Source organism: Monodon monoceros, unplaced genomic scaffold, assembly GCF_005190385.1.
Source record: "Monodon monoceros isolate NGI ecotype Baffin Bay Population unplaced genomic scaffold, NGI_Narwhal_1 Super_Scaffold_5, whole genome shotgun sequence".
Lineage (NCBI taxonomy): Eukaryota > Metazoa > Chordata > Mammalia > Artiodactyla > Monodontidae > Monodon > Monodon monoceros.
The window spans coordinates 21,893,120-21,909,255 of record NW_021703782.1 but is presented as its reverse complement, the minus strand read 5'-3'; the positions used below and the strand labels follow the sequence as shown (position 1 = coordinate 21,909,255).

Genomic DNA, 16,136 nt, shown 5'->3' with positions numbered 1-16,136 from the left:
GCTAAGGCCAGAGTTGCAACTGGTTTGGGGAAAACAAGCTGTTTCACGTGGCTGAAATACTGGTGGTTGAGGGGCAAAAGATGAAGCTCAAGAGCTAAACTGAAGCCAAACCATGAAAGTTTGTGTGTCATAATAAGGCATTTGGATTGACTTCTACAAGCAAAGGCAAGCAACAGAGAACTTTTCATTAGAAAGATGAGAGATATTTATTTTACAAAGGTAAATGATTCACCACATTAATAGAAAAAGGGTGAAAAATATATATTTATCTCAAATGCTGAAAACTAATTTGGAAGTTCATTTGGAAAACTAGGGTTATAGGAAATGTTTATTAACTTGTAAAAGTGTATATAATAGTAAATGTCCTCCTTTATAATAAGTACAGAAGACTGACTTTGTAGCCAGAAGTGAAAAAGTCACCTTCAATAAATGGATAAAGAAGATGTGACACATATATACAATGGAATATTACTCAGCCATAAAAAGAAATGAAATTGAGTTATTTGTAGTGAGGTGGATGGACCTAGAGTCTGTCATACAGAGAGTGAAGTAAGTCAGAAAGAGAAAAACAAATTCTGTATGCTAACACATATATATGGAGTCTAAAAAAAAAAAATGGTTCTGAAGAACCTAGGGGCAGGAAAGGAATAAAGACACAGACGTAGAGAACGTACTTAAGGACACAGACATAGAGAACAGACTTAAGCACACAGGGAGGGGGAAGGGCAAGCTGGGACAAAGTGAGAGAGTGGCATGGACATATATACACTACCAAATGTAAAATAGATAGCTAGTGGGAAGCAGCTGCATAGCACAGGGAGATCAGCTCGGTGCTTTGTGTCCACCTAGAGGGGTGAGATAGGGAAGGTGGGAGGGAGATGCAAGAGGGAGGAGATATGGGGATATATGTATATGTATAGCTGATTCACTTTTTTATAAAGCAGAAACTAACACACCATTGTAAAACAATTATACTCCAATAAAGATGTTTTTAAAAAAATTTAAAACAAAAAAGTCACCTTCACCAATAGAATTGATTACTGTACTCTAGGTCCCATGAATGTAATAAGAAAAGAAAAGGTTAATATTAGCTAAAACTTATTGTACACACAGGCAAAAATATTTGCCCAAATGGAAAGATTCATGTAGAAGAATGTTCATTATTTTACAATCTGTGATAAACTGGAAACTATCTACATGTCTAAAAATAGAGAACTGACTGAATAAGTATTAGCACCTCCTTGTATATGAATATTAAGCAAATGCCAAAAAGAATGAAGCAGAATTATAGGTACTAATATTGAAAGATTTCCAAAGCATATTAAATGAAAAGAGCAAGTCACAGAACTATGTATGTAGAATACTTTGCTTTGTGAAACAGAAAGGAAAAAGAAAAGATAAAAGAAAGGAAGAAAAATAAGTGTGTATGTGTGTGTCTGGAAATATAAATAACAAACAGGTGATGGTGATTACCTCTGAGAGGAAGAAAATTAGAAGGGAAAGCAGCTGAAGGGAAACTTTGAAACATCTAAGTAAGACTATATTATATTTTTTAGCCAATTTAAAAAGAAGAGTCTTTCCCAAAGGAATCATCTGAAGACCAGTTAGTTTATTGTAATAATCACAGAAAGAAATGGTGAAGGCATGAATCAGGACAAAAGGAAGGGAAAAGATTTGAAACCCTGTTGAGCAGAAATGATAGTTTAGTGACTGAAAAGATGTAATAAGTTTAAGAAAAGGAGGTATTCAAGGATGGCGATGAGGTCTCGAGTTTGGGAAGCAGGTGAGCAGTGACACCATTAACTGAGGAACAGAATGTAGGTGGGAAAGGTCATGAATTCAGTTTGAGACCTGTTTCATTTAAGAGGCCATGAAACAGTGGATGGGCATGTTGCATGGTCAGTAAGCAATACAGACCTGAGCCCAATGTATGCCACTGCCCTTTGACACATGACACTGGTCCAAGCCACCTTCACCCCTCCTAATTGTCTCCGAACTGCCTCTACTTTCATTTCTGCCTTTCCAATCTGTTCTCCCCACAGAAGATAGAATAATCTTTCAGAAAATCTCCAGTGGTTTCCCACTGCTCTTGCCTGGTGCTGGGCCACCTCCTAGGTACCCTCCCCCTGACTCAATACACTAATTACATTGGATACTGTCAGTTTCTATCTCCTCCTCCTAGAATGCAGCAAACATGCATGCACACACACACTCATGCACAAAAACACCTGCACACCAATCCCATCCATTTTCCTGGGTATCTAGGGCTCCACTTCTGTATCACCTCCTCAGAGAAGCCAATCTTGATTTCTGTATCCTCACTACCAATGTGATCTCCTGGTATTTTCTCTCATCTGTCTCTACTACTGACACTGAAAGAGCAGGAAGCATGCTTATTTAATCACCTCTTTATCCCCAACTCTTAGGACAGGGCTACCCCAGAGTGGCAATTCAATAAACACTAGTTGAATGAAATAATTGATTAGTATATTGATGGAGGAATAAACTAATAAGTAGAGGGTAAGTCTGTTCACAAATAATCAGAAATAAGAAAAAATAAAGAGGAACCTGCACTGCAGATGCTGGGAGTCTGGGAGAAAGGTTGTGAGGTGACAGCACCAGGTGAAAAGGAGTTTTTGATTTTATAATTAGGGGATCACCAAGGAACCTTTTCCAGACACTGTCTGCGGATCGGGAGAAGCCAATTGTCTCATGTTGGTGTAAATAAGGTGAGAGAAAGTGAAATGAGGAAGGAGGGGGTGGGAGAGGGAAGAAGGGATGCTTGGAGGGGAAGCTGTTTTAGGTACAAGAAGCCTAAGGATGAGGTCCACAAAAATAAGTTATATTTTTTAAAGGTAATACTCAAAACTCATCACTTGCTAATCATTGTGTGACATGTTACTATCGACCACACCCTTGAAGTTAAGACTCTGCAAAGCTGTGTTACTGCACATCCTTTCCCACCTCCCAGTGGCAGCAGGGTATAACTATTTATACCACAGGAACTGGCAAACCCTATAAATCATGACGTTTTAGTCCACAAAGCCAGGTGTTAACGTTTCCCCGCATAGCCCTGCCCTGGGAGCCTTAACCAACAGATAGCACAGGAATGAGGGTTGGGGCAGGGGGAGGTGGGGGGGGGTATTTGCAATAAAAGGACAGGAGTTTGTGGGCCACACTGGAACATCAGAATCCCCTCTCCTGGCCATCATTTGATGACTTTTATTTTCTTCTCCCACGCGAGTAAATAAGTCTATCTGCAAACAAGGTTATTATCTATTACAGGAGTTGTTACTTCCAGCGAAAAAATCACAGCTCAGTCCTTTAGATCATGCAGCCACCACCGCCTCACAAATAACCATCCATAAAATAGCAGTGTCTCCAGCTCAGGGACCAGTAGGAGAGTCTGGAGGGGGGCAGTCCTGAAGGAGTGAGACCAGTGGGACCAGTGAACTTGTTACGACCTCCAATGATGACGTTAGGTGTGACACCATCATTCATCAGGTGCAGGAGGCCGTTCCAGCCTCCATTCTGGACAAGTATACAAACCACAGACACACACTATTACCACTGGTCCTATAAAGACCTATTTCACAGCTCTTCTGGTGAGTAGGGGTCATAGTTCAACTGTCTCGTATTCCAGGACCTTAGTTTGAGGGTTAGGCTTGAGGAATTTTTAAAGGTGTCTCCATTTGGTGCCCACAGAAATGGTAAAGGAACCCGAGACTCTTCCAGGTGGGTTATTTTGTCATTTCTTACTCTCATCTCCATTCTTCCAGAGAATATGAATCTCCTTAAGTGTTTGAGTCAGCTAGTGGCCACTCTAGATGAGACTCCAAAAGTTTGTGTACAGCCTGTGATGGTAAATTTCACATGTTAACTTGGCCCACTGGGTGCCCAGATATGTGATCAAACATGATTCTGGGGGCTTCCCTGGTGGTGCAGTGGTTGAAAATCTGCCTGCTAATGCAGGGGACACGGGTTCGAGCCCTGGTCTGGGAAGATCCCACATGCCGCGGAGCAACTGGGCTCGTGAGCCACAACTACTGAGCCTGCACGTCTGGAGCCTGTCCTCCACAACAAGAGAGGCCGCGATAGTGAGAGGCCCTCGCACCGCGATGAAGAGTGGCCCCTGCTTGCCACAACTAGAGAAAGCCCTCGCACAGAAACAAAGACCCAACACAGCAAAAATAAATTAATTAATTAATAAGAACAAGTCACCGAGACCTGCAATTAAAAAAAAAAAAAAAGATGATTATGGCTGTTTCCGTGAGGGTATTTTTGGATGACTTTAGTATTCAAATGGATAGGCAGAGTAAAGCAGACTGCCCTCCCTAATGTGGGTGGGCCTCATCGAATCAACTGAAGGCCTGAAGAGAACAAAAAACTGACCCTCCTGGGAAAAGAGGGAATTCCTCCTACCTGATGGCCTTCAAGCTGGGATAATGGCTTTTTCCTGCCTTTGGACTCACACTGAAACACTGGCTCTTCCTGGGTCTCAAGCCTGCTGACTCACCCTGCAGACTTCTCAGCCTCCATAATCACATGCACCAATGCCTCATCACAAATCTCCTTCTATATATATGCACATCCTATTGGTCCTCTTTCTCTGGAGACCCTGGACTAATCCACTACTATAAAAACAGTTTGGGAGAAAACCTGTTCCTAAAAGGATCATCTGGTTGCTACAGGAGAACCCACCGGGGCCAGGAGGTAGGGTAGTCCAGGGGAGCCTGAGCAGGGTGGGTGTGGAGGTACAGCTCCCACCCCATCCCCTGGGGGTGTCCATCAGAGGCATCTCCTGAATCCCAATGTCATCACCTCTGAAGGAGAAATCACAGAGGCTGGCCCACCTCCTCTGCTTCGGGGACCACAAAGTCGAATGCAGGGATGTTCCAGGGCCTGTGACCCTGACCGCGCTCTGCCAGACTTGGAACCGCTATTAAGCCTAATCCTGCAACTTACTCATCAGAACCTTGAGTTCTGTCAGTGCTGATGTGGGAGCCCCCCCAGCTCTGCAGGATTCAGGAAGCGGGGGAGGGGTGTCGATGGCTGTGAGCTGACACCTGTAGAAGCTGGCTACCGGGTACCTTTTAGATCATTTCTCTTTTTTTTAATGTTGATATATTTTGTATGTTGTATGTATGTTTGAAAATTTCCACAGCAAACGTCTACATTTTATAAAGAAAGGTTTACAAAAGAACCAGGTGAGTGACATCACAAGAGTGACATCTCTGCTGCCAGCAAGAGAAGGTGGCTGTTCAGTCTCTGCCTTTCGAGTCCATGACCGTGTTTCTCTGGGGGCCCTGGGGCCCATCTGAAGACAAGTCCCAGCCTCTGGAGGCTGCCTTTCTCTGCCTGTCCCTCTCATCATTCCTGTCTTTTAGAAATAATTCAGTGTTGGCGGAAGCAGGCTGTGGGGACTTCTGCTTGAACAGGCCTGTGCTCAGGAAGAGCAGAGGGTCCAAACTGAGGTCCGGAGGGAAAGGAAGTGAGATGGATGTGCCAAATCCTAGGAGGTAAAGGGCTCTTCAGGATCCAACATGGTGCAGCCCACTGGTCCCAGCAGGACCGAGATGCGTGCATACACTGCATCCACCTCCAGGAGGACTGATGTGTCGTGAAAGGGGCTGGCTCTTCCACACAAAGAACACTCAAAACAGTTATGTTTTCATTGTTTTTTCCCAAGAGGTAAAAGCATTGTTACTCCCTCTTTGGGGGAAAGCATAAGGGACCCCGATTTTATAGTGTTTCTGCTGAAAACCAGGCTAGGGCTAGTTTTCCATCAACAAAGCTAGAACTGTGTTGTGGTTTTTCAAGATGTTTTTAAACAGAAGGTTTCTATATGGGCAAATAGTATTAGAAATGCTGAATATTTGCAAAGCAAAAAGCAATAGGATTGAACCTTGTCTGTCGGTCCCTCTAGAATGCCAAACAATTATATTTAACTGTCAGAAGGATCCCAGCAGAGAGCACTACTGGTGGGAAGTTGGGTGAAAGTCAAGTTCCACTGAGTTTGCAGGTTTGATACAAGTTTAAATTCTTAAAATTTAGAAAGAAATCTTTGCTGCTTTTTCTGCCCATTCAATAGACAGAAGTGAGGAAATGCTCTTCTGAGGGGCCTTCACTTTAGGAAAACTACACATTTCAAATGACACACTAGGATGGCTTCAAGTCTAAAGTAAGCAGCCAGCGTTGGGAATTCCCTGGTGGTCCAGTGGTTAAAATTCCACGTTTCCACTGCAGGGGGCGCTGGTTCGATCCCTGGTGAGGGAAGTAAGATCCCACATGCTGTGGCCAATAAATAAATAAATAGATAGATAGATAGATAGATAAATAAAAATAATAATAAATAAAGTAAGCAGCGTCGTAACAACAAGCTCTTTGAACATTCTTTCTCAGAAAGCCTTGGCTTTGAGGGGTTTCAGATATTCTGATGCCACTGGGCATCAGGAACACCAGTGATAAGGTGAGGCTCCAGTCCCTCAGCTCTCCCTTCTCTGCAGCTTCTCTTCCGGCATCTAGGTTTCTCTACAGCTTCCGCAGGAGATGAGATCATGGCTAGAAACCCAGATCTCCGCTGGAAGGTGGTGGAACTTGCCAGACCTCTCTTGTCGAGAGGCAAGGCAAGTCTGAGCCCAGAATCTGAGGGCCAAAGACCATGGATGCCCTGAGCATCTGCCAAGCAAGAGCAGAGGCTGATCCGAACCTGAGGCACCGCACAGAGTCAAGAGGATGCAAGGGGATGCCAGCTCCCCAAGAAGAGCAGCAACTGTTCCTCTCCTCCCAGGCATATCAGGGGTGCCCATGGCACCTTCTGCCCACCAAGGTGAAGAGCACAGCATTGCCTGAACCATGGAAACTCAGTCTTTGGTATGGCATCTTGCTGGAATCCAGTGGTTCTCATGGAGATTCCTGGCCCCCCAACCCTCCAAGTTTAACTAGTGTCATTCTGTTTGTTTTAGGGAAACCTCGCCAATCCTAGTGCTGGGAGGCACAGACTGACACACAGCAGCATGCCACCCTGGTGGGGGGGAGGGAAGAGGCAAAACCACATGGGGACAGAATGATTTGTTGTTTCTTTACCTCAACTGAAAATCAATACTTATGAATTTGCAGGACCAAAAGCAACTTATAAGATTATTGTATGATTGCACACCCACACACACACACACACCCCATGGTCAGCGTCCATCCTGTTGTGCACTTACACACACACACACAGAGTTAACATCTACCTACTCAGTAGGCCATTCTTACACTTAATGCCTCCCACCATAAAAACATTCTTTATCCACTGCATATTGTAGATTTCTTATGCTAAAATTCTAATTTTTTTCTTGTCCTTTACCCAGGAAATATGCACAACTGATCATTTCTTTCCATTTCATATGAAACTATCTTATTTCTTTTTTTTAATAACATCTTTATTGGAGCATAATTGCTTTACAATGGTGTGTTAGTTTCTGCTGTATAACAAAGTGAATCAGCTCTACGTATACATATAATCCCCATATCCCCTCCCTCTTGCATCTCCCTCCCTATCCCACCCCTCTAGGTAGACACGAAGCACCAAACTGATCTCCCTGTGCTATGCAGCTGCTTCCCACTAGCTACCTATTTTACATTTGGTAGTGTATATATGTCCATGCCACTCTCTCACTTTGCCCCAGCTTACCCTACCCCCTTCCTGTGTCCTCAAGTCCATTCTCTACATATGTCTTTACCCCTGTCCTGCCCCTAGGTTCTTCAGAACCATTTTTTTCTTTAGATTCCATATATGTGTGTTAGCATATGGTATTTGTTTTTCTCTTTCTGACTTACTTCACTCTGTATGACAGACTCTAGATCCATCAACCTCACTACAAATAAGTCAATTTCATGAAACCATCTTATTTCTAAATTAAGTAATTCCATTTAACTTAATTTGTCCTTGGGTATTTTCATTTAAAATGCTGAATCCTCATTGTGCTTCTCTCTGAACCCCACAGAGCTTTCTGGGCAGCAGCACCATGGGGTCTGGTCCTTGCCCGGAGAAGCACACCCTGATACAGTGGTGCAGCCCAGAAGCCCCATTCTTCCAGATGAATGAGGTGCAGGAGCAAGGAACTGCCCCAGCCATACACCGCCTCCTCCCCCATGCCACAGGAGCCTGGCTGAGCTTGTGCTCAGCCCACCCTCTACTTCCTGCGGCCCCATGTAAAGGTCCAGATAGGCGGGCTGACCTCTTGAGCTCCACACTCTGAGGTGGCCAAGTGGATCTGGGGTCCCAGTGTCCAGGCGCCCCCCAGACCCTCCACGTCCAGGCCACGTCCCTGCTGGGAGACACGACAACCAAGCAAGGGGCTGCAGGCTTCACAAACCCTTCAGGATGAGCCTGTTGGCTGGAAAGCCAGCCTCTTACGTGTTTTACATGTTTGCTGCCCAAGTGTCCCATTACCACTACTTTGCTTCAATGATATTTATCACGTATTCCCCAAAAGCATGACATATATTCAAAGACAGAACAGAGTGGTAGCATAGAAGAGCAAGAAGTCTACTCTTTGTGAGATTAAAGTTTCATCAAAAGCTTATCTTTTGGAATTATTTTCTCTTAAACATGAATATAAAAGCAATGAATGAAATAATCAGGTATTTCTGGAAATAAAACATTTACTATTTTCTAACGACCCTGTCCAAAGTCATTACAAGTTGTATGTGTGTGTATGTGTGTGAGTGTGTGTGTGTGGTGTACGTGTGATGTGCTGTGTGTGTGTGTATATGTGGGGGGATAGGGTATGTGTGTGTGTGTGTGTGTGTGTGTGGTATATGTGGGGAGGTGGGCTATATATGTGTGCATGTGTGGTGTATGTGTGATGTAGTGTATATGTGCACACACACATTTAATGCATCTATTATACCTGCGTCACATAAAAAAAGAGATGTCCAGATCAAATTAGTAATTTTGTCTATTAATCTCAAAAGAGTTTCTTAAACTGTTTTTCAAACGATTTAGACAATTTACATGTAAGCCACCCATTTATGAGATTTTTCAACAATTTTAAGAAAAAAATCAACTTTTAAAGTTGTATTCTACATCAAGGAACAATTTTTTAATCTAAAATTAAAGCAAAATTCAATAAGTCTCACCATAATGATATATCATGGCTATACTTGAAATAGCTTTGTTGATGACAGTTTAATATGACCTTAGCTCACAGTTATCAAAAGAACATAATGTTAAGAAAAAAAAAGTTTAGATATTTTTGCTAAGAAAAAGATTTAAAATACTTTTAAAGACAGTGAAAAAACTACCAACTGAGAATAAATTTTAGAGTACAGTTAATAAAGACCAACTAGGGCTTCCCTGGTGGCACAGTGGTTGAGAGTCCGCCTGCCGATGCAGGGGACACGGGTTCGTGCCCCGGTCCAGGAGGATCCCACATGCCGCAGAGCGGCTGGGCCTGTGAGCCATGGCCGCTGAGCCTGTGCGTCCGGAGCCTGTGCTCCGCAACAGGAGAGGCCACAACGGTGAGAGGCCCGCGTACCGCAAAAAATAAATAAATAATAAAGACCATCTATAAAAAGCAATAGAACATTTATAAATAAAATGAATAATTTATACCACCCTAAATATCATCAGATTTGCAAATGGGGGAAACAAAATATTTTCAAAGAGCTCTTGTAAAAACAAGGCTTCATTCCAAAAGAAAAACAATCCAGCATACCAGGTAATAATTCAGTAGTTCTCTGTTAAAATCTCCTGTAAACAGCTCGTATCATAGAGCTATTATCAGTAAAGATATAACACTCTTTGCAGACCAAAACCTCAGCTGTCTGAGGGAGGCATCACGGGATTTATGGACACATAACCTACTTTCTCACTGTGTTGCTGGTGATCAGCGAACACTTGGACCTATTGATTCTTGCCATGGGCTCTCAGGTCAGTCCTAAATGTGGTAACTTTTATCCTGTTTTGAGTCTGTGGCGTGATGTGCTGTAAAGAGAGCCCTTGTTTTGGGGAACCCCCCCCAGGGCTGCCAGCTAGCCCAGGTACCTCCCACACAGTATTGCCTTCCACTGCTGGGGGGCGGGAGGTGTCAAGGCTGAACCTCAAGACCACACTTGTCTTCAAATGGCTACTCCACCTCAGCCAGTGCCTATTTTTAAGAACTGACTCCCAACTGTTCATGTCTATCTTCCCTTCCTAAACTGTTCTCTCTGTGGATCTGCAGGTGGAACACCCAAATAGCGCCTTCGGGACCTGCTAAAGACGCTTATCAGCCCCCATGGGCACTCAGGCTCCTTGCCAGCTTGGACTTTTAGGCAATAGAATTTGAAAGTGGGCAGCAGCGTAATCAACACTTGTCTGTATTTCTCTAGGCCTTTCAAGTTCAAATTTAAAATAGTTTTAAAATAGGGTTGTAATGAAAATATTCATTGCTCTTTGCTGTTACGATGTTCCTTTTCTATCTATAAAGGGCATATTTTCTTGTTCTTTCCCTTTTGTGTCACCAAAAGAAAAAACCCAGTGTCAGGCATACTTAGGCAGGTACAAAGGTGCTGCCAGTGGGGTCTCCTGATGTAAATAAATACAAACCTGGAGGCTGCCTGGACTCTTCCTTATCTGCATACCCTCATGCTGCTATTAAAAGCAGACTCAAGTGATGGCATGAAGGACAAATTAAACATGCTCTGAGCTTGGAATTCTACTGCTGCTCAGGTACTTCTATTTTTAAATTTTAAATCCTTCATTAATTAATATTACAACCTGCTGTTCAAATAGTTCGATGTTTCCTAGTTGATCAAAACCAGCCAGACCTCGGGATTTTACAATTTCCGCTTTCATGTAAGTAGATTATGTTAAAATATTTTTGAAGAATGAATCTGTGTGCAATATCTTAATATTGTCTGTAGGTAGGTATTTCTATGAGGCAGGAAATCTATAATTATACAGCAGATGAATCTTCCAGGAAACTGGAAAACATTTGGGGGGTTTTCCTTAATTTAGAAATACATTTAAATCAAAGAGAATAAGAAGCTCTTTCCCAAACCCTAAGCCTTTAGATTTTGCAGCTGACTTACAGGCATGTTATAAAGATTGCCCCTTTCTATCTACCAGAGATCTTTTAAAGTGAGGATACCAATAAAACTATTTACAAGTCAGCAAATAATACCAAATTAAGTTTTTTTCAGTTTTGTGATTTTTTTAAGAGAATAAGTTCATGGTTCTAAATTCAACATGGGCAATTCAGAAATGTGTACCAACAGAGGGCCATGTGATATTGTGAATCAAACGTGCACAGAAGAAATTGTCCTTTAGTGTCTGGTCTCCTTTGCTGTGTGATTTCAAACTTCTCCAGGGAAGCCTGAGCGTCCTATGTTGCCGCCATTCACCACTGAAGATGGGCCAGACCACAGCAAGGGGCACTGACCGGGCCGTGCTATATGCCCCCAGGTCACTACAGTCTCATGGCACAACAATGAGACCTGAAATCCAGAAGGCTCTGGGCAGACCCAGCCTTCTGCCTATTTGAGTGTTGCTGCTACTGCTGCGGGGTGTGTCACAACCTAATGGCCCAGCAGAGCAGACTAGTTTTAGTTGCTCATCGTTCTTCAGCCACAACTGACATTTACAACTGGATGTCTGCCTTCATCCTTCAAAAAGCAAGAGTAAAGCCCTAAGCAAAGTGAATGATTTCTTTTTTTTAAGGAAAACTTTAAAGGCATAAGTTTGAAAATTCTCCCTCCATTTGGAAACTACCCTCTATGTGCAACATGACAGGTATAAAAAGCTTTGCCAACATCCATCTATTTCAAACGTAGGCTGTTTTTTTCTTTAGATAGCAATTATACTAATATGCCACGTAATATACTCTGGCATCACCTCTTCACCTCAGAGTTGTCAGGGATTTTTGTTTGGTTTTGTTTTTTCTTTTTTTCTTTTTGTTTTTGGCTCCTGGTTATATAATTTAAAGAAGAAATACAAGAAGAATATTCTTTTATAATAAACTCAACCTGCTGTGCATACTTTATGCTGATCTTTATCCCTTTTGTAAAATATATTATTAATCCATTTTCAGAAGTTAAGAATGAAGATGAAATTAAAAAGCAGCTTCAAAAGGAGAAAAGGCCCATGTTTAATACTAATGATCATATTCCTTTGTCGGTACTTTTTAGATAGTTAAAGATAATCCACAAAGTTAACTGTTTCCTTTAATATTTGGTTCAAAATTACCAAGATACAACATTTTCCCTGGGGATGTGATCTGTAGAATTTTTAAACTGGATCTGTAGCCAGTATGTATTGACTAGATGGCCTGCAGGTTTCTCAATGGGGTTGACGACACTGGAGACAGAGTTTGGGTCTCATTTCTTTTTAAACAAAAAGCCATGCCTTGGAGTGACCAGTCTGAAATAATGTAGTTTTGACCCCTTCCCCCTGTCTGTAGGCTATCTGCCCAGCTGGAGAGCGCTGTGGTGGCTCTCTACTGCCCGGCAGCCAGGAGGCCATGATAAGCATGTGGCAGGCCAGTTGAATGCGGCTGAGTATTTGTTCTTTAAATATCATAGAATACTTGCATAAGGGAAGAATTTTGTGGACTACATCCGGCGTGATTGTATAATTCCTTGTGTTGGAGGAAAAAAATCTCCTTTCCAGCCTGTGGCTCAGCTCTCTTTAGCCTATTTAAATGGATGACTACAGTCCCCAAGGAAAAACAGTCCCAAATTCTCCTTCTGCTGCTGTTAACCAACACAGTTAGGTATGGAATGAAAGGCAGACACTAAAGCTGGGTAAGAAAGTACGACCCATCTGGTATAAAGCAAGGACAGCACTTGGCCTGCACTGAAAGGAGCTGGAAATTCTTGCTGTGGCAGAAATGAAACCACCTACCCTGCCGCCTGGAGCAAACACAGCAGAAGTAGTGACACCACCTGCCTTTCTCATCGCAGGGGCTGCCCAGTTCCTCCAAGTATGTTCACTGTACCCTAGGTAGGCCTGATGCACAGTTTCCAAGGATAGTGGTCCATGCGGAGAGGGGTACTGGCCGGACACATGGCAAAGCGAGGTGGCAAAGGCATGCCAAAGAAGCGGAGCCAAGGGAAACCAGGACAGAGTGAGGTCACCGATTTCAAACCGTCTCCCAATGGATGCGCAACGGGCGCTTTTGCTGTGCCGGGTCGCCGCAGCCAGGCGAGCTGACTGCGAAGGAGTGACCTCCCGGCCTCCAAGGCGACCCACTGTGCCGGACGCCCCTTCGCCCGGGCTTTCCCACCCGGCAGCCCGCGCCCGCACCCACCTTGACGACGTAGGTGACTCCGGCCCCCAGCACCTGGTCGCTAGCGTGCGGGGCGCGGGGCGGCGGCTCGTCGCCTGGTCGGCCCTTCCTGGCGGCGCGCATGGCCGGGGCGCGGGGGCCGGGGGGGGCGCTGCCGTCCGGGGCGGCCAGGCTGGGCGCGCTGCAGCTGCCCGAGAGCCGCGCGCCCGCCCGCTCCCTGGCCGCCGACAGGCCGCGGAGGCCCGAGCTGGAGAGTTTCAGGTGGGACACCTTGTGGAGCAGGTGGCCCAGGCTGCCCGGCCCATCGTCGGGCGCTCTGCGCAGCGCGTCTCCGGACACCAGGTAGGGGGCCGCCGCCGGGGCCGCGCGCGCCGCCGAGACCTTGCCACCGCCGCTCACCGACAGGTTGTGCAGAAGGTCATCGACCGATGTCACCGAGTCATTCCTGAAGCGATTGTACTTGGTGCGTGGAAGCATGCCCCTCCGTGGGCTCGCCGCATCCGCCCGGGCGCTGCAGGTGCCGGCCCCGGCGCGGGCTGCCGCGCATAGCAGGCGAGCCGCGGTCCCCGGGGCGGGACGGAGCGGCCGGGACAGCCGGCTGGGGGGCGCGAGCAGCGGCGCCGGTCTACCACCGCTAACACCCTGCACGGCCGTGGCCGCGCAGCCCCGGCCCCGGACTCGGCTGCTGAGGGCGGCACGTTTGCTTTGCAAAAGTCATAGTTTCCTCTGATGAGCGCCCAGCTGCTTGGGGCTGCTCACAGCAAAAGCATGACTCACTCCGAGAGGAGACCCTTCTCAACAAAGGCTCGGTGAGCACTGCAAATCACTTCCTGTAGCAAAAAAAAAAAAAAAAAAAAGAAAGAAAAAAAGAAGAAAAAAACCACATACACCCACTGACAGCACACTAGAGCCAATCAATTCTCAAATTTCCTTTCTCTACCTTCCCAGATATTTCCTTCCAACCTTTGGATTTTCACCTCCCCATCCCCCGACCCCCCTCAGCATTTGTGCCAGAGGTAAATCCAGTTCCTTCAGATGATCAGATGAACTTTCTGAAACCCATTATTCTATGCTAGGGTTTTTTTTTTTTTTTCTTCCCTGTTCAGCCCATCTGTGTGAGCCTGGAAAAGTGTCTGACGGCGCAGCGTTAAAATGTGACGAAGGATTTTTAAGAATAAGATCTTCAGCGGATCCTCATGAATTCTGATTTGGAAAGCAGCAGGAATTGTTAAATAGCCAAAAAAAAAAAAAAGGAAGAAGAAGAAGAAGGGGAAATATTCACTCCCAGGTGAACATAAAATACCAATTTCCAGGGTACTTTTTCTTTTCAAATCAACAGAGCAGCCATGACAAGTGCCTTTGTGGCAATGCAGTTCCTCAAAAAAAAAAAAAAAAAAAAAAATCTGCATAGGAACTTCTGCCCAGAGCCAGTGAGGGTCTCTTCCCTGCTAATTTACAACAGTCTTTCTCAGCCAGGGTTAAGTTGAAAACCTACTTCCGAAAAAGAAGAGTGCTTCTTTGATGAATGGCAACAAGCTCCAGAAATCCATTCCAAAAAGGGGGCTGTGCTTGAAGCTTTATTCCAACTGAATGTGCTCAAGCTCTGGAAAAATGCCTAAAAACACTACAAATACATTTCAATATCCCTTTATTTGCTGCTTGCAACCCTGCAATAAGGAAGGAAAAAAAAAATGCAGCTGCTCTCATTACACATCAAATCCGCAGAAAAATGCCTTATCTTCAGGAGTCAGACACGGGCTGCAAGTGAAAAACACAGGCCTCCTTCCTGTCAGGCAGAACAGAGCATTGCCCCCCCCCACCCCCAGAAGGTCTACGGAGGCGCAAACCCACTGACCCCTGTCACCATGGGCTCTGCCGGTCTTCATTGTCTACTGAGAGAAGCTGCCGACACAGTGAAAACGCTCCCTGTCCAAGTTTCCCGGCTACTTCTGTGCAAAAAATGAATTTACCTCTAGCATGTTATCAGGTCACCCTGAGTCTTCTCACACCCACGACTAGACATGTGACACTTGAGACACCGAGCCTTGAAGAGCTTTATGGAACAAGGTGTAAGGAGTGCCCCTGATGGCGGGCCAGGTGAGGCCCGCTGCGGGGAAGCAGGAGCGCAGAGGAGCGGCGGCCCCCCTCCCAGGGCTGCAGGCCTAGCCGAGCAGCCGCATGGCACTCATTTTTTTCCTTCCCCTTGCTGGCATAGCAACAGCAAATGCACACCCCAGAGATGATGGTGATGGTTATCCAAGTACCCCCAAATCTAAAGCAAAACTGCCCTATCATTCCCAAACCGTGATCTTCATTAGAAGCAGACAAAAACAGCAAAATGTGAATGAAATGCTGTTTGTGTGAATGAAAGGGCTAGCGAGCGAGCCAGCGTTTCTGTGAATGAAGCAGGGCCTTGCAGCCGGCGCCAGGCAATCCCCTGGTTCCAGCGGACTCAGCCAATGAGCATCCGCCCTGATGACTCATTCAACAAAAGCTTGCTCAATAGTGGAAGATTCCATTTCAATCAAAGGCGGGATCTTTCATCCAACGGCAGTGTGGGAAAAAAAAAAAAAAAAAAGCCAGCCTGATTACAAAGATGCAGGGAGGAAGGAGACCGCTGTTACAAAGAGAGGAAAAACTAGTTTTTCCAAGGAAATTCAAGAACCATTGGATAGGTATGAGTGTGAACAGGATTGCCCTCTTGGAAGTGAGCTGTGCCCTAAAACTTTCATTCAGCCATTCATTTACATCAAGGAGCAACCATGAATGTGCCATTCTGTTCAGCATTTATTATGAATGTACAGTGAATGCACATTCAAACCTAGGCTCCTCGCCCTTGATTCTTTTTGTGAAAGGAGTATAGAACAGGCATGCACG

At 45.0% G+C, this 16,136-nt stretch overlaps 1 protein-coding gene across 1 annotated transcript in view; it reads right to left on the bottom strand.

Annotated features, from left to right (window-relative positions):
- The window catches only part of SHC3 (SHC adaptor protein 3), a 141,342-nt gene extending 127,314 nt beyond the window's left edge, over positions 1 to 14,028 (bottom strand). The window contains exon 1 of the mRNA XM_029203279.1: positions 13,281 to 14,028. Coding sequence (XP_029059112.1) covers positions 13,281 to 13,736 — 456 coding nt within the window. The 5' untranslated portion in view covers positions 13,737 to 14,028. The remainder of the gene's footprint in view (positions 1 to 13,280) is intronic.
- Between the last annotated feature and the right edge of the window lie 2,108 nt (positions 14,029 to 16,136).